At 46.5% G+C, this 25,072-nt stretch overlaps 1 protein-coding gene across 5 annotated transcripts in view; it reads left to right on the plus strand.

Moving 5' to 3' along the window:
* The window catches only part of STPG1 (sperm tail PG-rich repeat containing 1), an 81,283-nt gene extending 79,930 nt beyond the window's left edge, over positions 1–1,353 (plus strand). For 3 of the 5 annotated variants that reach the window (XM_069971276.1, XM_069971275.1, XM_069971277.1), the window contains one exon: positions 835–1,351. In XM_069971276.1, the coding sequence (XP_069827377.1) occupies positions 835–908 (74 nt within the window). In that variant the 3' untranslated portion in view covers positions 909–1,351. Of the gene's footprint in view, positions 1–834 lie in introns of all 5 variants that reach the window. The other 2 variants (XM_069971274.1, XM_069971278.1) reach the window with 2 other exon arrangements.
* The last annotated feature ends 23,719 nt before the right edge of the window (positions 1,354–25,072 follow it).

The raw sequence follows: 25,072 nt of genomic DNA on the forward strand, positions 1-25,072 counted from the left end.
TTAAAATTACATTAGACTCGAGCATGGCCTTACAGTAACAAAAGTTATAACAAATGTAGTTATTTGCAGGCGCAGGTGCTGTCTCTTAAATGGTGATTAGCAACAATAGAGAGACTAGCCGTCAATACCCCTATTTCCCCAGTGGCGCAATAAAAAGTAAAGTGAATCCGGCGGGGCAATAGGTGAGGGGCCTAATTTAAGACCAGTATACAAGTACGCCGGTTTTCATAAATGTCCCCAACACTGAGATTGCTATATGTTTCTAGTATTAATGCTCAGATGTGGCTGCTATTATACTGTCAGGGCCTTGACACTGAGACCATTTAGTTGTTGGCAACAGTGCTGGACTCTAGAGACTCGCTGGTTTAGCCTTCAGAGTTCTGGTGACCGTGTGCCCCAAATTTTCCCCCTACACTCTTTGTTTCATTGCTAAACCTTAGGCAGCTATAGACTATCTACGGACTAACTAGTGGAGGTATTTTAGAAATGTAGTCCCTGCCTCCTACTCACACGTTTCGCCAGGTAGTCTGGCTTTATCCAAATCTGATTGCCCCCACATCCGCATCGCCAGTAAAAATAACCCCCACATACAAGTATAATCATTACAAGGAATAATGCTAGTGAATGTGGTTTTAATCTTTTCATAGTAAATTTTTCAAAGTAAGTTAATTAAAGTCACTGGGAAAAAAGGGGTATCGAGCGCTGGTCCCTCTATTGTTGCAAATATTATAACATACCCCCCAGGTATATGCAGGGGTTTATAGTAAACAGTCTATTACATGGTGAACACAATATTTAACCATCATCTGTATTTTTCTGTTTTGTCAACTACAGGTGCTTATCGTCCCGAAGTCCCAGGAAAACAGTCCTTTCTTTACAACAGTGACAAGAAGTGGGTTCCAGCCTAGGCCACACACAGAGCCCTGCTCTAATGAGCTGCGTCTAAGGCGTATAGCTGGGAACCTTGGCTTTAGCAGACTCTTCTGTCAACTCTAAACAATCAGGAATCTAAACAGGACTGCACCTAATTTTATGCCAAGTATCAGATGTTGGGAGTCCCAATTATCAATTTGCTGCTAAAAGAAAAACTTCAATGTCTGTTCCTAAAGATCTGTTTTATACTCTTTCTAAGGTTTTTTCCCTTAGATTTCCATTTTGACAACTAGAGTGGTGTAATGTTTCCTGTAAAAAATAAAAAAAAGTCTGTACTTACATACAGAAACCTGCTGCATCCATCACTTTGTAGATTTGTTATCAACCCATGCTGTAACTAATAATCATTGACTAGTCACATGCAATACATTCAGTAAGATACAGCTATAACAGTGCAAAAATAAAAAAAAAGTTAAAGATGTTGAGGTGGGACAACAAAAGAAAAGCTCAAATAAATTGCAGTGCAAAATTTGTGTCTGAGGAATGTCTTAGAGAGGTTATCTGGTTGGGGAAAACTTTTTATATTGTGATTGGCTGAACAGGCTGTCATCTTGAAAGTAGAGTCGGGAGCATTCGGGGGGACTTCGGAGGAGCATGGCTAGGTAAGCGTAGGCTTTTGTATTTTCAATACACTTGCAAACATATACATTAAAAAGTTTCCTTAACCGCACAACCCCTTTAAGGGCGGCACATGGCTCCATCCCAATACTCTCTGCTCCACGCTCCTCTACTTCACGCTGATCCCGGGTCTGCTCTAGGGATGAGCGAACCGGCTGAGGTTTGGGTTCGTATGAACCTGAACTATTAGCTTCTGATTCCCGCTGTCTGCCCGCTCCGCGGAGAGGGTGGATACAGCCTGAGGACCACCTGGAAAACTGGGATACAGCCTATGGCTATAGCTGTATCCCAGTTTTACAGGCGGTCCTCAAAGTTGTAACCACCCTCTCCACAGAGCGGGCAGACAGCAGGAATCAGAAGCCGAGAGTTCAGGTTCATACGGACCCAAACCTCAGCCGGTTCCCTCATCCTTAGTCTGCTTCTGTCGTTCTCACTCTTTCCAACCTCTGCTGCTTCATTCCGGCCGCCTCTTCTGTCCACTAGGATGCACACACAGCCGCTTACCAATGATTTAAAGGGGCAGCATGTCTCCATCTATTTCTGCCTTCTACCAGTCTTGTTCCAACTGCACCTTTTAAGGTCACTCAGCCTGTTTCTCCTTGCCTGAATGTTGGATCCTGAGCGTTCCTACCGAAGGTGTTCCTGTGATCCGCTGATGTTCTGTGAATCTGGTACCTGTGCCTGTTTCTCAGATTATGCCTTGTGTGTACCATTTGCCTCTCCCACCGCCAACTTAGATTGTTTGAACTGCTTCTGCACTGTCTGGTGCTTGGGGACCAGCTTCTACCCACACCAGGACCACACTTGCGGAGCAACTATGGGCCCTCTATCCGCAGAAGTCCAGCTTCAGCATCCTGGGGTAGGATAAAGGGTGAAGACCTAGATAGTACTTTGACTCCACTCCCTGGTTTGGCCCAAAGCCAGACCACATGTGGGGCCACATCCATTGCCTGTTATGTCATACTGTTCCTGGTTTGACTCCTGATAAGTCTCGACCTTTACCTTGCCTTGTTTCTGTATATTGCCTCTTAAATTGTTTGGCACTTGTTCTCCTCCTGGCTCTAACCCTTAGCTTTATATCTGAATACTATTTCATCCTCTAGCCTACATTCAGATTTTTCTCTTGGTGATTGCTCTTGGCTCCTTTCCTGACCATGCCACTACTCTATCAATGCTACTGCCATCAATCCATGACTACCGTGAACTACACCCGGGGAATCTTCCTGCAGCAAAGTACACGCCTACTTGTAAGGAATCAGGCCGAAGACGGAGTATCCCATAGACTCTACATGCCAGCGTAGCCAGCACTAAATGGATTACAGCTTAGAGGATGTTCGGCTCAGTACATGACTGTAACAGTCACATTATGGATCAAGCTCTGACCTGTAAGTCAGTACAACAATATGGGAAGAACAATGCTGAAAACAAACCAGTTTCTGTGAGCAATTATAAAAATAAGAATAGCTTTGGTGTGGCTCATAGGTAGGCAGTAAAAAATCAAGAACCCTACATCATGGGAGGAAATAATAAAACAGAGTGAATTCATGTAGACATAATGGGAAATGGCTAAAATAATCAAACCTGTTTACAACAACATTAATTACAAAGTACAGTATTTCAGGCTTTATGGGACATACGCTGTAGAATATACAGATGATCACACAGGAAGCACAGTGACTCACGCACGGGGAGTAGTTAGTACTGTTGCCTTGCAGCTCTGGATCCCTGGGTTTGACTCCAATCATCTATATAAAATTTTTAGATTCTCTTTCTGTTACAGCACCTCAGAATATGTTGGTGTAAGATAAACAATTGGAAATACCATATTTTTCGCTTTATAAGATGCACCTAGGTTTCAGAGGAGGAAAAAAAAATTGAACCAAAAAGGGGCATAATGTTGGCATTGTTTGGTAACGGTCCTTTAACTTTTTAAGATGTTATAGAGCTTAAAGGTTTAGAAGCAGATTCTTCACAAATTTCACGTACAGTAAGGCCTCATTCCCACGCCAGTATTTTTCATCAGTATTTGCTGATCAGCAAGTACTGAATCCTTTGCAACCCGTTAATTTCTGTGGTGCTATTCATACATCCTATAAATTTGCGGATCCGGTCCGCAGTTGCGGTACGAGTGGTCCCATAGAGTCTATGTAAGCCTCCGCATTTTGCAGAGGACACCTAAGAACTCTTCAAAACAATCTGCAATTCTGTGAAATCACCCTTTAAACTCCTCCTGGCTGGTGACATCATTTTAAGCCACTTCCCTTTTTTTTTTTTTTGCGGATCTGCAAAATACGGAGCACAATATGGATGCACTATGGAAGATATTTTGCAGATTGCGGAGGAAAAAATCACCAATTTCATTCTTGAAAATACACTGACGTGTGAATGTAGCCTAACAGCGCGAAGATCAGGTACACTAATGGATGACAATCAGGGACAGCATCGGGACAGGGAGGATATTCAGGGTAGAAAGGGGTTAATTTGTCTTGGTACAGTTTACAATGCCATATGTTCCTTTTAAAGCACTTTGAATCATTGGTGGTTGATGTAGGTTCTGGCCCTTTAACCCTCTCCCTGCTGCTGTCCAGCACTGAAATCCATGGCCCTTAAGACGTTGCAGGGATGCCTACACCACAAAGAAATCAGCACTTGTGACACATCTGGATCAGCCCTAGCAAGGTCACAATGGCCTACATTTTCAGAAAGGTTAAAGCTGCAAATGCTGTCCTCTTTCTCAGTGGCGTTGGCATAGTGAGGTCGCTGGTGCCACGGAGATGGAGGACAGTTTTTGTAGCGTATCTGCGATGAGACCCACTCCTCTGAGAAGAGAGGAGTGGGTCTCATCGCTAGATGCCAACAGGGGATTAAACAACTGGAGACACCTTTATAGCTTCAGAGTCACTATCAAAACCCCCTCCAGCTGTTCAACCCTCTCCCTGCCAGCGTCCATTGATGCCGGACGCTTCATTTTCGTTTTATAAGACGCACTAACTTTTCCCTCCCAAAAAATATGGTAATTCTCATTAATTTCTGTAATGTTTTTTTAAAGTATATGATGTTTTCTATTATTACCTTCCCCTCTTTCCTAGCTGCTTAAAGCATTTATTTTTAAGTAGCCCTCATAAAATAGGAACAGCTATGGGTGCAGTGTAGTAGCAATAAATCACGCATCTGTTTCATCCATGTGTAACCAAACACCTCCCGAGAATGAGCCTATTCTAATGCGATTATCTGTCACAAGACGTCTTCCTCATTCTCCCGTGTTTATCTTGTTTTTGAAGCTATCTTACAGCCACTCTTCCCATCCCTGGAGGTTTTGTACATTTTTTATGCTGTGATATTTTGTTATTTTATGTCTGAGCTTTTGTAAGTGCTACATAAATAAAGGGCAGGTGTTAGCCGTAATCCATTTCACACTGACTAGACTGAGGTGTGAAGACTAAGGGATCCCCTGGTCTTCACCCTTAACACAAAAACATGTACATTGAGGGACGAGGTGCCTTTTGTGTACGTACATGATTTAGTTAAGCTGTAAATGTAAAAAAAAAATAAAAACATGTGCTGAAGGATTAATTTGTACTGGTGTCACCACATCTATCTAATGTCTTAAAGAATCCTGGCACTCACCAAAATCGATTCATGCTTATTTATTTGATGTATTAAATGACAGGTTACAAGGACAAACTTCGTTCTTCTGGCTTTCATCAACTGAACAATAGTACAGTTGATGAAGGGCTGAAATGCGTCCATTTAACCTATTCGTGATTTACTACACCAAATAAATAGCATGAATCGATTTTGGTGAGTGCCTAGATACTTTACTAGTAGAGATGAATGAATATACATTAATAACAAAGCAAATCGCAATCTGCTCATTAGCTTACTGCCTTTTAACTCACTGCCGCTCTATGCCGCTCCTCCCTGGATGCTGGGAAAAGCTGGATCCAATACTGGAAAACTGGAAAATGTTTCCCAGGACTGGATCCAGCTTTTCCACAGTAAAAAGCTCTAATTCTGAAAATGATAACAATTGTTCATGAAGCAGAGATGTGTGCCTCCAGGGGGAAAAAATTGGTAATCCAATTTCCTCTTATGGACATAGCTATGTATCCAATTTTGCAGTCCATTCCTGCAGATGGGCATACAGTTATGTTCATTAGATGCACGGGACAGTTCCTGTGTCTGTGTTATTGTCAGTGGAAGCCAGCTATAATTTTGTGCCTCAAAAAGGCTTTTTATTTACATCAAGTAAGCAATCATACAGGAAGTACAAACCGTTTTATGTACCATTAAGTAATACAAACATGGAAAGAAAACTACAAGATGTCATATTATCAAACAAAAATAAAGAGGTCTATACCAAAGAAGAAGAACTTTCAGTCCTTTAAGCTGTTTCAAAACTACAATTCCAGTCATGCCTGGACAGCTGTAACCCTGCTGAACAAGACGTCCTGTTCGCTCCTCTACTGTGCTCCAGACTTGTCCTGGGGCTGCTCGTGTAGCGTTCTCTTTTACTTTCTGCTGCAGTGACACCTTTGGCCACTAGGGTGTGCATGCAGCCAACTGCTCTGGATTTATAGATGCAAGCTGTCCCCACCCATAATTTCCATCTGCCAATCCAGAGCCACCTGCACCTATTTAAACCAGCTCCACCTACTGCTTTCTGCCTGAGCATTGTTGCAATTATGAATTCTAAGTGAAGGTGCATTTCTGTGATCCTGACGATTCTCAATGTATGACTCATGCCTGTTCTTCAGCTTACGCTTCCTGCCTGACACTCGACTGTACTGTTTGCCACTCCTGTTTTCGTCCCTGCTTTTGAAGCTCCCTGACCTTTCGCTTGTCTGACTACAATACCCGTCTCATCCCTGGTACTGCCCTGACTCTCCTGCTGATGACCTGGCCTGCTGACCACTTATACTCGACCTATCCCCTGGTGCCTTTCACTGACTTTGGTTCTTGGGAACCAGCTGCTGCTCACGTCGGGACCACACTTGTGGAGTGACCTGGTGTCCCCTAGCCGCAGAGGTCCAACTTCCGCATCCTGGAGCAGGATAAAAGGTGAAGACTTGAGGGTCTTCTGTTAAAATATCATGAGCTTGGGAAACCACTCTGACACTTTTCAAGAGAGAATAAAAGCATTTATCTACGTTCTGGAAACACAAATGGATATATCAAAGTATCTTGTGTCTCCTTGACCTAACACATGTCAGCAGTTTGGAACGTGAATTGCATCTGACAGATTCCCTTTAAGAGCGCCCACCTGTCTAATATAGCAGGTTTTCAACCATTTCACAAACGGCTCCATTTTAGCCCTTGTGGACAGTAATACATGGGCTCTTGCCAGTTTCAAGCACAAGCTACGGGGGGTCTATAAGCTAGCTGGGCCCTCAGAGTCCTCTGCCACAGAGGGTAAATGGAGCCATCATGGAGAACAATGACCAGGGAGAGGTGGAGGGTGTCTGTACTTGCAAGGCCTTCCCTGCAATCTGAGCAGCTGCCATGTCCTTACATACACAATGAACCGAAACAGTCTCAATCTCAATTGGGTCCATGACATGAAATTCCCTCACATCTCCTAGGCTTACGGGCCCACAAACTGGATGCATACAGGATCCAGCTATATCCTCCCTATCCTAAAGCAGATAGACAGTTTCATCCTAAATGAGGCCACCTCCATACAGTCGTTGGGGAACGCAGATTAATCAATCAGTGAGCTAAGAAGAGCCTCACATTGAAACTGATATTTGTTATAGCTATTATGTCATTTTATATCTTTCAGATCTACGGTGGTCATATACCTTAATGTTGGCAGAGTGCCGCAAGGAATACCATGTTCATGTGCACGGGACATGGAGAAAATTTCCATACATAAGATTTCATTACACTATGAGACCTATAATAAGTTATGATTGTTATTCAAATTTAGAAGAACTGGACAATACCTTTAAAGTTATCGCCTTAATTCTGTGGTCATTTGGCGACCTCAGGTTAACAACATTAATATCCTAATATTCTGCTTGATTCCTAATGCTGCGTTTACACGAAACGATAATTCGCCCGATCGTACGATTAATGATGTCGGAGTAACAATTTTTTTTTTCATAACGATCAGCGTTTAGACGGTACGCTATATCGTACAGAAAATTTGTTTTGCGATTGCTTAAGCCTATCTCACACATTGGTTAAATCGGCAAACAACTGCAAATTTCTTTGCGAACGACCAACGACGATTTGAGAAGTTGTTGAAAGAGCAAAATGAACGATTTCTCGCTCGTCGTTTGATCATTCGCAGCGTTTACACGTACCATTATCGTTTGAAGTTGATCGTTATCGTGCAAATTCGCACGATAATCGTTCCGTGTAAACGCAGCATTAGGACCAGTTATCTAGGAGGGACCTTTACAACAGTTGCTCTTTCAGTCTAACAAACAGCTTCGACCAGCATCTTTGTTCTTGAGATTATGTATGTTCCATCTGATTAGTGACATTGTTATTCTGTTATTCTTTTAAGCTTAGTTTACATTACGTTTTTGCAATCCGTTTATTTGGAAAAAACGGATGCATGTGTGCCTCGGTTTTGATCCATTTATCCATTGAAATCCATTATGAAAAAAAAAAACAGATCAAAACGGATCAGTTTTTTTTAACGGACACAAAAATGTTAAAAAAACTGGGTTTTTTTCTGTTTAAAAAATATGAGTTTTTTTTATAATGGCATTCAGTGGAAAAACGGATCAAAACGGATGTACACACATGCATCTGTTTTTTCCATCCGTTTTTCATCTGTTTTTTCCATACGTTTTTCATCTGTTTTTTCCAAAAAAAACGGATTGCAAAAACATAGTGTGAACCCAGCCTTAGTTTATTCATATATGTGCTCTGTCCTCCCATCTACCTGTAATGGATTCATTGCTGTCCAAGAGGTATATGTATTTACTGCCTGCTACCCTGTAATTTTCAAAGAAGATCATAGGGCAGACAATCTGCATAGGTTTAGTGTGTCTCAGGAACCTTTTGGCAAAAAAAGAACTGCTTACCTATTTATTTCTGTTGCTTATATAGCTCTAATGTATTCTGCAGTGTACAGAGATCATCTTCTACTGTCCTCAGAAAAATACACCTGGAACAATTTTATAAAAGTCAATAAAAAATAAATCTATAAGGCAACAAGGCTAACCATGGACCCACAATGTTGTCCCTTGTAATGTGTTAAGGCTCAGATTTATGGGATTGACTGGACAACAGATACACTATATAGAGGGAGATTTATCAAACATGGTGTAAAGTGAAACTGTCTCAGTTGCCCCTAGAATCCAATCAGATTCCACTTTTCATTTGCCAAAGAGTCTGTGAGGAATGAAAGGTGGAATCTGATTGGTTGCTAGGGGCAACTGAGCCAGTTTCACTTTACACCATGTTTGATAAATCTCCCCCTATGTTCATTAATTTACCATAACCCTGGATCTTGCAATATTTTTATGTAAAACAGTTCAACATGTTGGGGGTTAAATATGCTAAAACAGTCTGCAATAATTGATTGGAAAACTATATTCATATGGGGCTGGGTCTCCTGGAAAACATTTGTAATTTTTAGGAATTTAATTTTAAGGGATACTCCAATTTTTCATATGAACTGGTGATAGAAAGTTACACAGATTTGTAAATTACTTCTATTGAAAATTCCAAAGTCTACCAGTACTTATCAGATGCTGTATGTCCTGCAGGAAGTGGTGTTTTTTTTTCAGTATGACTCTCTGCTGCCACCTCTGTCCATAACAGGAACTGTCCAGAGCAGTAGTAAATCCCCATAGAACACCTTTCCTTGTTTGGACAGTTCCTGTCTCTGCTGGACAGAGGTGGCAGCAGAGAGCACCGGGTCATACTGCAAAGAAAACACCACTTCCTGCAGGATATACAGCAGCTGATAAGTACCAGAAGATTAGAGATTTTGAAATGGAAGTAAATTACAAATCTATATAACTTTCTAAAACCAGTGGATTTGAAAGAAAAACTCTTTCATGTACCCTTTTAAATGCTATAATCTTGTCCGCCTACATCTACTACTAAGGCAAGTTTACTGAAGTCAACCCAGAGAAACAAAACTCAATTGTGCTGCACAAAGGTTCACATAGTCAATATCAGGCCGAAAAAGTCTCCCTTCCAACCATCTACTGAAGCCTAATGAAACATCAACCCAAGTTAAAATTAGGCAACATTTGCTACATGAAATAGTAATGGAACAATACATTGTTATAGTTACAGTCAGTCTAGTGGTAATAATACTGCTGCATGTGCAACTTTACCTTCTTCCCTCCATATTTTCTGCAGTGCTCATGATCAGAGAAGAGCACAGATCTGCTGGGAGGGAAAGATTCCACCTTACTGCATTGTATTTTCTTAAACAGCTCAGATAGTATGAGATAGTATGTTTCCAATGAAAATATTTTTATTTGCTTTTGTAATTTATAGCCAGGCTTTGTTGCATAACATTAACCCCTTCCGTACAAATTTCCGTACATTCTTTCAGCTACAGAGCCATGTGAAGACTTGATTTTGTGTAGTTGCAATTGCACTTGGGTTATGACGCCTATATTTTAACAAGAAATGTACTGCTAAAATAAAAAAATAAAATAAAATAAAATTCTGCAACTTTTGCTCTGTGTGCATGTAGCCTTATTTCGGCCGAACCCTACAGCTGCTATGGAGCCCACCAGATCAGGGGTCCCCTTTGCCTTCTTTTACAATACACTGGGCCCCCTGAGCTGTCATTGCTGCACCAGGTCGCCGTTCTGCAAATATCCCTTTAACTGAGAGCGAGAGAGAGGGGGAAATAAAACATGGGTGCACCCTCTCTCTCTCTGTCCCGGTCACTGAGAAGAAGCCCTGACAGGAGACTCCTCTCCTGCAGCAGCTAGAGGCCGCTCTCCTGTCTGGCCTGTCAGCTGCCTGCACGGAGGAGCGTGATATCCTCCGACCCCCAGCCCTCTCCTGCCGGACCTCAGGCATGACAGCTCCTTCCCCCTTCGGTAAGTATACACTGTCACCTATAAGGTGTGTGTGGTTGGGGAGGGGGGATGTTGTATGGTGGCTGCTATCTTGCATAAGTGGGGGGGGGGGGGACTAAAACTCTCAGTGTGGTCTGTCTGCTGTCTGTGCCCCCATCCTCCTCACAGACTAAATAGAGACACAGATTGATCACACTGGGAGTTGTAGTCCCACACTGTCACTATACAAAGCTACCCTGTGACTGCAGCTCCTGTAGGACTGCATTATAGTCACCCTACATACAATCATGGAATAATTTGAATTGTCCCATTTTTCCATTTTTCCTTGCAGTGCCAGAAAGGATATATTCATGCAGTACTATATATATATATATATATATATATATATATATATATATATACACACACACACACACGTCAGTACTAGACAGGATATATACATGCAGTACCGGGCTGGATCTATCTATCTATCAACATATACACACACGTGCAGTGCCAGAAAGGATATATAGTGCAGTACCAGGCTGTTATCCAGCATAGTATGGTGCTATTGTTCAGGTCTGGTATAGTGGTGTTACCTAGTCACAGTATGGCGGTATTGGTCAGGTCTGGTATGGCAGTGTTATCCAATCACAGTATGGTGGTATTAGTCAGGTCTGGTGTGGTGCTGTTACCCAGTCACAGTATGGCGGTATTGGTCAGGTCTGGTATAGAGGTGTTACCCAGTCACAGTATGGCGGTATTGGTCAGGTCTGGTATAGCGGTGTTACCTAGTCACAGTATGGTGGTATTGGTCAGGTCTGGTATAGTGGTGTTACCCAGTCACAGTATGGCGGTATTGGTCAGGTCTGGTATGGCAGTGTTACCCAGTCACAGTATGGTGGTATTGGTCAGGTCTGGTATGGTGCTGTTATACAGTCACAGTATGGCTGTATTGTTCAGGTCTGGTATGGTGCTGTTACCTAGTCACAGTATGGTGGTATTGGTCAGGTCTGGTATGGTATTGTTACCCAGTCACAGTGTGGCGGTATTGGTCAGGTCTGGTATGGTGCTGTTACCCAGTCACAGTATGGTGGTATTGGTCAGGTCTGGTATGGTGCTGTTATACAGTCACAGTATGGCGGTATTGTTAAGTTCTGTTATGGCGGTATTGTTCAGGTGTGGTATGGTGCTGTTACCTAGTCACAGTATGGTGGTATTGGTCAGGTCTGATATGATGGTGTTACCTAGTCACAGTATGGTGGTATTGGTCAGGTCTGGTATGGTATTGTTACCCAGTCACAGTGTGGCGGTATTGGTCAGGTCTGGTATGGTGCTGTTACCCAGTCACATTATGGTGGTATTGGTCAGGTCTGGTATGGTGCTGTTATACAGTCACAGTATGGTGGTATTGGTCAGGTCTGGTATGGTGCTGTTACCCAGTCACAGTATGGTGGTATTCGTCAGGTCTGGTATGGTGCTGTTATACAGTCACAGTATGGTGGTATTGGTCAGGTCTGGTATGGTGCTATTATACAGTCACAGTATGGCGGTATTGTTCAGTTCTGTTATGGCGGTATTGTTCAGGTCTGGTATGGTGGTATTATCTAGTCACAGTATGGCGGTATTGGTCAGGTCTGGTATGGTGGTATTATCTAGTCACAGTATGGCGGTATTGTTCAGGTCTGGTATGGTGTTATTATCCAGTCACAGTATGGTGGTATTGGTCAGGTCTGGTGTGGCGGTGTTATCCAGTCACACTATGGTGGTATTTGTCAGGTCTGGTATGGTGGTGTTATCCAGTCACAGTGTGGCGGTGTGTGCATGTAGCCTTATTTCGGCCGAACCCTACAGCTGCTATGGAGCCCACCAGATTAGGGGTCCCCTTTGCCTTCTTTTACAATACACTGGGCCCCCTGAGCTGTCATTGCTGCACCAGGTCGCCGTTCTGCAAATATCCCTTTAACTGAGAGCGAGAGAGAGGGGGAAATAAAACATGGGTGCACCCTCTCTCTCTCTGTCCCGGTCACTGAGAAGAAGCCCTGACAGGAGACTCCTCTCCTGCAGCAGCTAGAGGCCGCTCTCCTGTCTGGCCTGTCAGCTGCCTGCACGGAGGAGCGTGATATCCTCCGACCCCCAGCCCTCTCCTGCCGGACCTCAGGCATGACAGCTCCTTCCCCCTTCGGTAAGTATACACTGTCACCTATAAGGTGTGTGTGGTTGGGGAGGGGGGATGTTGTATGGTGGCTGCTATCTTGCATAAGTGGGGGGGGGGGGGGGACTAAAACTCTCAGTGTGGTCTGTCTGCTGTCTGTGCCCCCATCCTCCTCACAGACTAAATAGAGACACAGATTGATCACACTGGGAGTTGTAGTCCCACACTGTCACTATACAAAGCTACCCTGTGACTGCAGCTCCTGTAGGACTGCATTATAGTCACCCTACATACAATCATGGAATAATTTGAATTGTCCCATTTTTCCATTTTTCCTTGCAGTGCCAGAAAGGATATATTCATGCAGTACTATATATATATATATATATATATATATATATATACACACACACACACACGTCAGTACTAGACAGGATATATACATGCAGTACCGGGCTGGATCTATCTATCTATCAACATATACACACACGTGCAGTGCCAGAAAGGATATATAGTGCAGTACCAGGCTGTTATCCAGCATAGTATGGTGCTATTGTTCAGGTCTGGTACGGTGCTGTTACCTAGTCACAGTATGGCGGTATTGGTCAGGTCTGGTATGGCAGTGTTATCCAATCACAGTATGGTGGTATTAGTCAGGTCTGGTGTGGTGCTGTTACCCAGTCACAGTATGGCGGTATTGGTCAGGTCTGGTATAGCGGTGTTACCCAGTCACAGTATGGCGGTATTGGTCAGGTCTGGTATAGCGGTGTTACCTAGTCACAGTATGGTGGTATTGGTCAGGTCTGGTATAGTGGTGTTACCCAGTCACAGTATGGCGGTATTGGTCAGGTCTGGTATGGCAGTGTTACCCAGTCACAGTATGGTGGTATTGGTCAGGTCTGGTATGGTGCTGTTATACAGTCACAGTATGGCTGTATTGTTCAGGTCTGGTATGGTGCTGTTACCTAGTCACAGTATGGTGGTATTGGTCAGGTCTGGTATGGTATTGTTACCCAGTCACAGTGTGGCGGTATTGGTCAGGTCTGGTATGGTGCTGTTACCCAGTCACAGTATGGTGGTATTGGTCAGGTCTGGTATGGTGCTGTTATACAGTCACAGTATGGCGGTATTGTTCAGTTCTGTTATGGCGGTATTGTTCAGGTGTGGTATGGTGCTGTTACCTAGTCACAGTATGGTGGTATTGGTCAGGTCTGATATGATGGTGTTACCTAGTCACAGTATGGTGGTATTGGTCAGGTCTGGTATGGTATTGTTACCCAGTCACAGTGTGGCGGTATTGGTCAGGTCTGGTATGGTGCTGTTATACAGTCACAGTATGGTGGTATTGGTCAGGTCTGGTATGGTGCTGTTACCCAGTCACAGTATGGTGGTATTCGTCAGGTCTGGTATGGTGCTGTTATACAGTCACAGTATGGTGGTATTGGTCAGGTCTGGTATGGTGCTATTATACAGTCACAGTATGGCGGTATTGTTCAGTTCTGTTATGGCGGTATTGTTCAGGTCTGGTATGGTGGTATTATCTAGTCACAGTATGGCGGTATTGGTCAGGTCTGGTATGGTGGTATTATCTAGTCACAGTATGGCGGTATTGTTCAGGTCTGGTATGGTGTTATTATCCAGTCACAGTATGGTGGTATTGGTCAGGTCTGGTGTGGCGGTGTTATCCAGTCACACTATGGTGGTATTTGTCAGGTCTGGTATGGTGGTGTTATCCAGTCACAGTGTGGCGGTATTGGTCAGGTCTGGTATGGCGGTGTTATCCAGTCACTGTATGGTGGTATTGGTCAGGTCTGGTATGGTGGTATTATCCAGTCACAGTATGGCGGTATTGTTCATTAGGTCTGGTATGGCTGTATATGTTAACTGTACATTATCTGAAGCTTTTACCTACCAATCCTATGGCAAGAATCGCTACAGACAATATGTAGATCATTTAGTGTGCAAACGTGTTTATATATTTTAAGCATTTAAAAACCATGTAGAAAAAGAAAGATTGAGCCAATGTATGTGGCCGAAACCACACGTCCATTTCTTCCCCAGTAGCCAGGAAGTGGGGGCCCCCCTTGGAAAGTTCGCTATGGGGCCCAGCCATTTCTAGTTACGCCCCTGACTCCTGATGAGCATTTGCAGTTAGGTGGTTATGACTAGACTTGACAGCTTAGTGGTCAGTCAGGAAGGGGAGGGGCCCAATCAAAAGTTTGCTATGGGGCCCAGCCATTTCTACCACAGCGAGATCACTCTTTCTGCAGCTTACCCTTCCCCATAGGGAACACAGGAACGCTGTGTATGGCGAGGACAGGCAGGCGAAAGATAGAATTGATGGCCGGACAATGATTCTGCCATCAGTTATTTATTGTTCACTGATCTGCTAGCAGAGTTTGGCTGAGCTGGACTCTATTAAAAGAGTCACTTCAGCAGGTAGAAGAGTATAGGCCCCCATATTGCAGAAGTGAACAATCAACCCCCCCCCCCCCTCCATCATGTTGCAGTGTGGCACCTGTCATTTGGACATTTAAATACCACGATCGATATTGGTCATGACATTTAGATAGTTTAATGATTGACATTGGCAAGATCACTGGTGTCAGTCATTAGCAGCGGTTGTCTACTGCATATAGCATCAGACACCTGCTGTGGGCAGAGCACACTCACTGCCCACTCCATATACCCCTTCCCTGCCTAGCCTGTGAATTAATGTAGGGCAGTCGGAAAATGGTTAACATTGCTTTTCTTGAGACTTTACTGCTCTTGTAACATAGACTAAACAGTGCTTATGAATTTTGCACTTGTAAGTACTAAGACTAAGACATGCTATGGTTATGTTCCCACTACAGGAATATGATTCTTATTAGCGGCCGTCTATATTATGTTCCTCTATGTTCCTGAAGTGGTAACAAAGCTTATAGTTGCATTTTACTGGCCACATTACAACCACAATACTTGCAACCTTGAAGTTCACACATTGAAACTTATATTGTCATAAATCTCTCTGGTGATTTAAGTGTGTTCCAGCAGAATAGTGTATAGGGGTGTAGATGTTGCTGCTGTAACATGGCCGCAGCTTTAACCAGATTTAAAGCATCCTCTGTTAACTATGCTTAAGCCCCTATTAGGGTGGTATTACATGGGACAATTATCGTTTGAAAAATCGTATTTGAACAATAATCGTTTTGTGTAATAGCAGGCAATGATCAAATGATCTACGAAAAAACGTTGATCGTTTGATAGAATCTGGACCTACTTTCATGGTTGATTGTTCACAAATCGTTCAAACATTGTTCGGTGTAATAACACGTTGTTCAGTCCATCCCTGGTCTATCAGCCAGGAGAGGACAAGCGCAAGAATAACCGTAACGATCATCGTCCTGTGTAAAAAGGTGAACGATTTAAGATCGTTTGTCATAGCGGTCGTTTGAAATCGTTTATCGTTAATTGCCAACAGCAAGCAGGTAAGTGTCAGGGGAGGGAACAATAGTTTTTTTTTTTCCCCAAATGATCTGTCTGGGGAGCACATAGGAGATAGTGGCGGTCTGCAACCTCCACTCCTATTGGGCGGAGCGACGGCAGGAGATCTTTGCTCTCATGTTGAACATGTTGAAAGGCAATAAAAGACATCATTCATGTCAGCTGATCATTGCCTTTTATTACACAAAGCGATTACCGGCCGTAATGGCCGATAATCGGCCAAATACAGACGATACTTGCTTTGTGTAATAGGGCTTTTACACTGTTGTCGCAACACAACACAGTTGTCTGCTAGGGTGTCCAGGACATAACAAATGAACAATTCCTTTAATGTCTATTGTTACAATTACCACGCTAGTCCCTTCATCCGCCAGAACCTTTTTGACTTAGCTACTGTCCATCTTCTTCAGGTCTGTTACCAATAGAAATGATGGTTTCTACAAACATAGTCTGTGATTTTTAGTGTGCGCCTAGATAATACAGGTGCTTCAGTAAATTATCAGGGTCATGCATTCAATCTTTGAATATGAGTTACAATAAAACCACATTCCTGGCTCTCAAAGGAACAATAAATATGTCAAAATCCAGCAGAGGTGACTGATGTCAAACCACCCCCTTAGGGGACCTTGGAGACAGACAGTCAACAAGAGATTTCCTGAAGGTAAAGCTAATGAGGGACAAGAAGCCCTCCAGTGCTCTTGCTCCTTAGGTGATGATTGAATGGTGTAGGAGTCTTAGTCCTAATACTGGTTTTTCGAGTTCTTCTAGATCGTCACGTTTTTACAGGGTCTCTAGGTATTAGTTTGTTTTATGTGTTAATAAATTGATTACTGAAAGATAACAGTAGGTAATAGACTTGATATCATCACCAATATGAAGAGACCTTGGAAAGCAGCTACTATTATACTGTAGCTACACTCTTATTGGGCGGCCCATAGTTATATGGACCAGACTCTGTAATTTATCACATTCCAATAGATCCTTAAAACTATTAGTTTATAATCTACAGGTCACACAGGCTTAAAATCCCAGACGGCCTTTGTCAAAAATACTTTAGTCGGATTGTTTGGTGATGCACTTTGTAAAGTAAGTAGTTTTAAGTATAGCATCTTCTTCCGTTCTTCATATTATAACTTTACTTCTGAGAAGCTACAAAAGCATCTATATTCCTTGTAATTACTGAACTTAAAATTACTAAATGAATAACTATTCACCCCCAGCTACTATAAAATACCTAGGAAATCAATAAAACTGCCAACTGGTCAATGAACTAGTCAAAGGGACACCAGCTGTCATAAAAAAAATCAGCACAAATAAAAGCTTGACTGTAAACTTTGACATGATAGAATGAAATTAATTAAAAATACCTGAAGAAAATTTGGGGAACTGTAAGTCTGAGAAGATTATGCTTCCAGCAGGACAACAGCCTTAAAGGGGTTATCCAGCGTTTAATTTTCTTACATATGTTGCTGCCCTTTTGGTAAACATAATAAACATGTCATGCTTACCTCTTTACACTCCCCTGGTGTTCTGATGGGGCCGCTCCACAGTCTCCCGCTGACTACAGCACCATGGCAAGTGATTGGTAAGGTCGGTAGTCATTCATTTGTTTGTCTCAGAAGTAGCAGAGCTTTAGTCAGCGGGGGACACTGGAGAGGCCTCATCGGGTCATGGGGGGAGCGCGGAGAGGTAAGCATAACGTGTTTATTATGTTTACCAAAAGGGCAGCAATATATATATCACGTACCCAGCTTAGTGATTGCCCTCTCAACCAATCAGTAACTGGGGCAGGACACCTTCCCGGTCACTGACTGGCTGAATGGGCGATTGCTCAGCCACACTGTGACATTACAGCTGGACAGTCGGCGGCCGTCAATGGGACCAGCACCGCTGCAACGGAGGCATGAGGAAAGATGAGTTAATTGTTAATTATTTTTTCACCAACCCCTGCCTGCCTTTCTGTCTGTTTTTATTTTTGTGGGACTTCCTCTTTGAGTTTAGAGTACAGAGATATCTTCCAATCTAGACTCGTATTATGCTCCTCCTATATACTTTACTTAATGGTCTAATTAATGGTCATTTGAAAGATATTTTTTGAGACACTGTAGAGGTGTATAGTGGGCAAGACAACAGTACAACCGAACAGGTTTTCCTTTACCATGAGTGTAGTTGCCAAACTCATGACAAATTCAGGCTTTGTTACCAATACAGTTATAGACCTTATTAAAGGGGTTATCCAGCATAGAAAAAACATGGCCACTTTCTTCCAGAGACAGCACCAGTCTTGTCTCCACTTCAGGTGTGGTTTGCAACTAAGCAGGCCTGTATTTAGAGTTCATGCTGCCCTAGGCACTTTGCACGCCGAGGCGCCCCCCCCCCCCCCCCCCCCCGGCACTGGCTGGTTACATGCATGATATATACCCTTTGCCGCTCTGCTTGATGCCCGCTATTCTCATCAAACAGACGTGATGGAGGAAGGAAGGAGGCTGGGGACGTCTTAGTTTGTGGACCGCTTCTGTCCAGTGTGGGACTGGGGTACCTGGGGCCCACCAGAGGAAATAATCCTTGGGGCCCATCAATATAGAACCAGTGAGACACGACACGCTGACCCCGTCCTTTCCTGGATTCATCTGTATCTGTGACATATCCCTTTTTCAGTCGAACTAAAACTCTCAGAACCCCCTCTATTTATACAGCTCTCAGGGTATGCTGGGAGTTTTAGTCTCTGAGAGGACAACCCTGTAATAAATCACTGTGTGCAGAGTCTTCTGGTGGCTGCAATCTGTGGGTGACAACCATCAGCCCTGAAGGTCCAGCAATACATCTGTCTACACTGTACTACAACTCCCAGCATATCCTGAGGGCTGCAGACTGTCAGTACATGCTGGGAGTTGTAGTGTCTGCAGCAGTTGTAGTTGGGTCCTATACACTGGATGCTTTGTGGCATATAAGAATACATAGATCTGTGGGGGCTCAGTGCAGGGAAGTGACCCCAGAACATCACTTTTTGTTCTATCCCCTATTAGTGATGTTCTGGGGTCACGTCCCTGCACTGAGCCCCCACAGATCTATGTATTCTGATCTCCCACAAAGCATCCAGTGTATAATGCACCTAGGATCCAACTACAACAGCTGCAGGCACTACAACTCCCAGCATGTACTGACAGTCTGCAGCCCTCAGCATATGCTGGGAGTTGTAGTGCCTGCAGCTGTTGTAGTTGGGTCCTAGCTTAAAAGTTTGTGCTAGTGTACTGTAGTGACTGCAGGGCTGTGTCAGTACACTACCGCAAACAATACACTGACCCAATGGTACACAGGCTCTGCACACGATAGAAGTGATTACAGTGCAGTTACTAATGACTCACAGGTGACGTCTTCTCCGATTGGCGTCGCTCACTTTTTTGCTTTCTTCTCCATCTGGCGCAGCATCATGAAGACTTCTCCGACCAAAACTCGTCTGCAGGCGGGCAGCTGGGGTGACGGTGAGGGGGAGCAGCTAGGGGTGGCAGGGGGAGAGTCTAGGGAGGCAGAGGGAGAAGCTAGGGTGGCTGGGAGAAGATGGGGCAGCTGGGGTGGCAGGGGGAGAAGATGGGGGGCAGGGGGAGTAGCTGGGGTGGCAGGGGGAGCAGAAGGGGGGAGAGGCGGAGGAGAAGGGGGCAGGAGAAGATGGGGTGATAGGCAGGGCAAGAAGCTGGGGGGAAGGGAGAGCAGCTGGGGGGCAAGGGAGAAGCTGGGGTAGCAGGGGGAGCAGCAGTGGGACAGGCGGAGGAGCAGATGGGGGCAGGGGGAGAAGCTGGGGGGGCAGGGAGAGCAGATGGGGGTGCAGAGGGAGAGGCTGGGGGGTGCAGGAGGAGAAGCTAGGGGGTGCAGAAGGACAGGCTGGGGGGTGCTGGAGGAAGGGCGGGGGGGTGCTGGGGGAGAGGCTGTGGGGGTGCTGGGGGTTGCTAGGGGAGACACTGGGGGGTGCTGAGGGTGCAGGAGGAGAGGCTGGGGGGTGTAGGAGGAGAGACTGGGGGGGTGCTGGGGGAGAGACTGGGGGTGCAGAGGGAGAGGCTGGGGGGGTGCTGGGGGAGAGGCTGGGGGGTGCTGGTGGAGAGGCTGGGGGGTGCAAAGGGAGAGGCAGGTTGGGGGGGTGCTAGAGGAGAGGCTGGGGGTGCAGAGGGAGAGGCTGGGGGGTGCTGGGGGAGAGACTGGGGGGGTGCTGGTGAGAGGCTGGGGGGTGCAGAGGGAGAGGCTGGGGGGTGCAGAGGGAGAGGCAGGCTGGGGGGGTGCTAGAGGAGAGGCTGGGGGGTGCAGAGGGAGAGGCTGGGGGTGCTGGGGGAGAGACTGGGGGGGTGCTGGGGGAGAGACTGGGGGGGTGCTGGTGGAGAGACTGGGGAGGTGCTGGTGGAGAGACGGGGGGGGTGCAGAGGGAGAGGCAGGTTGGGGGGGTGCTAGAGGAGAGGCTGGGGGTGCAGAGGAAGAGGCTGGGGGGTGCTGGGGGAGAGACTGGGGGTGCTAGTCAGAGGCTGGGGGGTGCTGGTGGAGAGTCTGGGGGTGCAGAGGGAGAGGCAGGCTGGGGGGGTGCTGGTGGAGAGGCTGGGGGGGGTGGTGGTGAGATGCTGGGGGGGGGTGCAGAGGGAGAGGCAGGCTGGGGTGGCAGGGGGAGAAGATGGGGGGCAGGGGGAGTAGCTGGGGTGGCAGGGGGAGCAGAAGGGGGGAGAGGCGGAGGAGAAGGGGGCAGGAGAAGATGGGGTGATAGGCAGGGCAAGAAGCTGGGGGGAAGGGAGAGCAGCTGGGGGGCAAGGGAGAAGCTGGGGTGGCAGGGGGAGCAGAAGTGGGGACAGGCGGAGGAGAAGATGGGGCAGCTGGGGTGGCAGGGGGAGAAGATGGGGGGGCAGGGAGAGCAGATGGGGGTGCAGAGGGAGAGGCTGGGGGGTGCAGGAGGAGAAGCTAGGGGGTGCAGAAGGACAGGCTGGGGGGTGCTGGAGGAAGGGCGGGGGGGTGCTGGGGGAGAGGCTGTGGGGGTGCTGGGGGTTGCTAGGGGAGACACTGGGGGGTGCTGAGGGTGCAGGAGGAGAGGCTGGGGGGTGTAGGAGGAGAGACTGGGGGGGTGCTGGGGGAGAGACTGGGGGTGCAGAGGGAGAGGCTGGGGGGGTGCTGGGGGAGAGGCTGGGGGGTGCTGGTGGAGAGGCTGGGGGGTGCAAAGGGAGAGGCAGGTTGGGGGGGTGCTAGAGGAGAGGCTGGGGGTGCAGAGGGAGAGGCTGGGGGGTGCTGGGGGAGAGACTGGGGGGGTGCTGGTGAGAGGCTGGGGGGTGCAGAGGGAGAGGCTGGGGGGTGCAGAGGGAGAGGCAGGCTGGGGGGGTGCTAGAGGAGAGGCTGGGGGGTGCAGAGGGAGAGGCTGGGGGTGCTGGGGGAGAGACTGGGGGGGTGCTGGGGGAGAGACTGGGGGGGTGCTGGTGGAGAGACTGGGGAGGTGCTGGTGGAGAGACTGGGGGGGTGCAGAGGGAGAGGCAGGTTGGGGGGGTGCTAGAGGAGAGGCTGGGGGTGCAGAGGAAGAGGCTGGGGGGTGCTGGGGGAGAGACTGGGGGTGCTAGTTAGAGGCTGGGGGGTGCTGGTGGAGAGTCTGGGGGTGCAGAGGGAGAGGCAGGCTGGGGGGGTGCTGGTGGAGAGGCTGGGGGGGGGGGGGGTGCGGGTGAGATGCTGGGGGGGGTGCAGAGGGAGAGGCAGGCTGGGGGGGGTGCTGGTGAGAGGCTGGGGGGGTGCTGGGTGAGAGGCTGGGTGAGAGGCTGGGGGGGGGTGCTGGTGAGAGGCTGGGGGGGGTGCTGGGGGAAGGCTGGGGGGGTTCTAGGGGAGAGGCTGTGGGGATGCTGGGAGAGAGGCTGGGGAAGAGGGAGCGGCCGGGGAGCAGAGGCAGGTGAGGTAGGCCGGGGCCGGGTCCAGTGAGCTTCCGGTGGGCACACACTGCCTCTATCACAGGCCGGAAGCTCACAGCTGCAGCCCCGCGGTGTACGAACTTCTCTCCTGTTCGGCGCGATGACGTCACGTGCGTCGCTGCCAACCGGGAGAGAAGGACCGCAGGGCTGCAGCTGTGAGCTTCCGGCCTGTGATAGAGGCAGTGTGTGCCCACCGGAAGCTCACTGGAAGCTGCACAGCAACATCCCCCCCCCCCCGGGCGGCGGACTAGGCACCCGTGGTCCGGTGCCTACGGCGGCAGGGGAGATTTTTTTTTTTTTTTTTTTTTATAAAAAAATTTTTTTGTTTCCTGCGGGTGCCGCCCCCCGAAGGGCGCCGCCCTAGGCACCGGACCACGGGTGCCTAGTGGCAAATACGGCCCTGCAACTAAGGGGTTTGATCATTAGGAAAAATAGGCCTAAACTGATGCTTTTGATAACCTATTGCCATTGGTTGCAACTGTGGATGAGCAAATTACAGTATACTTGGTCGGCTTGTCAGCAGCTGCCTTTGAACTCTGTGCTGCTCCATGTCGCTTTGGATGCCTGGAAAAGCTGGATCCAGTCCTGGCAAACTGGGAAAAATTTCCGACCCCCTAACCTAGTAAAGCACTTCGCTAGTACTGTAAATTTGCTAATTCCTAGTTACGACTTATTAAAGTGAATGTAGCAGCAAGTTACAATTTTTCTTACATGGATAGAACGGCGCAGTCGCAGTCCTTTTTTGAACCGTGGCCTAGTTCCCACTTACGACGCCGTTCTATTCCTGGGCACCAACTGGGGCTGAAGCACTGGAGGCGCGTCGATCCACCCCTAGTGGGAGGAAACCCCCGCCCCTTTATGATGTGGCTCCATTGAAGATGCCCTTCCATATTAGGGTAGTATTAGACGGGCCGATGGGGGCCCGATAATAAATGTAAACGTGCACCGATCTGCTAGATCGGCGCTCTTTTACTGGGCCTATTACACGGCCCGATAAACGTTTAACAAGGTCTGCAGGGACATCGTTACCGATCTCCTTGCAGCCCTTGTTTAAACATTATACATTACCTGTCCAGGTTGCAGGACTCCACTTCCTCTGTGCTTCTCCCCGGGTCCGCGCGCTCTAGCTTCAGAGTAGCCTGTCTCAGCTGACAGGCCACTCAGCCAATCACTGGCCGCGGCGGTCATTGGCTGAGCGGCCTGTCAGCTGACAGGCCACTCTAAAGCTGGAGAGTGCGGGAAGAGGAAGAGGAACCCTGCAGCCTGGACAGGTAATGTATATTGTCAGTCGCCGGCCGCGCAGCGCTATTACACGTAGCGGTGCGCGGTCGTTGGCCGACAATTATAGGTCTGAACCTATATCAACGATCAGCTGACAACGATGTGTTTTTTTTTATTATTTATTTAAAAAAAAATGTGTAGGGTCCCCCCTATTTCCATAACCAGCCGGGTTAAAAACCAAGCAACAGCAGCCTGGTAACACCAGGGTGGGAAGCGCCATTGTTTTTGGCCCTCCCCAGCCTTAATATTTCCAGTCTGCTGCTGCCCAGTCCAGGAGCACCAATTTTGATGCTCCGGGACCACTGGCACCCGGCTCTTCCCAGTACCCCTGGTGTCATTGGGTACTGGGGTAATAACGGGGGGGTTAGTGTTAGCCATTTTATACCGGCTAACACTAGGCGCCGACTTAGTAATGGATTCCATCTATTAGACGGCTTCCACTACTAAGTCTATATAGTAAAGAAATAAAGACACGACACAAGTGAAAAATATTTTTTATTCAAATAAAAACACCCCCAAACCCCTTGTTAACCATTTTATTTAAAAAAAATCCCAACAAGCGCTGGTCATCGACATAGTCCATCGAATCCGCCGTAATCCACAGGATACCGATATCTGAAAAACAAAAAAGGAGAAACACACAAAAAACACACAAACAGGAGCACAACACCCATCATTGTGAGCGGTGTTGTGCACCTTACAGTATGCAGCATCTTTACAGATCGCTGTATACAGTGTGGCATCCAAGGGGTTAAGGGAGGATGCATTGCATCCCCCTTAACCCTTTGGGTGCCATACTGAACAATCTGGCCCCCAGGGGGTTAAGTAAGGGTCCCCACTTAACCCCTTGGGGACCAGACTGATGTCAGACTGCACCCACACCAGCAAAGAAGAGGTTAAGTGACCCCCCTTTCCTTGCTTGGATGGGTGTAGGGCAGGGGGGGGGAGAGCTTTCTACTCACCCTCCGATGTTTTCTATCTTCTCTCTTCTATCTTCTTTCTATCTTCTCTCTTCGCCGTTCCCCAGCACACTGAGCTTAGTGTGACAAGACCTGCTCTTTATATTTCCGCTCAGCCAATCAGCTGAGCGGACATATAAATCAAAATGTTTCTTCTAATGTTGCTATTGTGATAAAAAAAATAGCATCATTAGAAGAAACATTTACTATTTTAATTAAGATAAAGTATTAATTAGTACATTGAGCTGTATTACCGGCAATAGTTATTGCCGGCAATAATACAGCTTCCTGTAGTAGTTAAAATTTAATTAATAAAACACATTTTCATTCTAATAAAGTTATTTTCGTTGTTCAATAGCTTAATTAAAACAAATACATACTTTTGCAATTAAATAAATAAATATACATATTTTTTCATATATTAATTTTTTTTATTAACAGTATATTTAATTGCAAAAGCATGGATTCGTTTTAATTAAGCTATTGAACAACGAAAGTAACATTTTTAGAACTAAACGTTTTTTTTATTAATTAAATATTAAAGGAGTACAACGGCGCTAAACATTTATTCACAAAATAACACACATTACAAAGTTATTCAACTTTGTAATGCATGTAAGGTATGTGAATGGCCCCCTTCCCTGTGTTCCCCCCCCCCCCCACCCCGGAAGGGTAGTGCATTATACTCACCGCATTCATGTCGACCCCCGGCCGCCATCTTGTGACCATGACGACATC

Source organism: Dendropsophus ebraccatus, chromosome 5 (genome assembly GCF_027789765.1).
Source record: "Dendropsophus ebraccatus isolate aDenEbr1 chromosome 5, aDenEbr1.pat, whole genome shotgun sequence".
NCBI classification, from domain to species: Eukaryota; Metazoa; Chordata; class Amphibia; order Anura; family Hylidae; genus Dendropsophus; species Dendropsophus ebraccatus.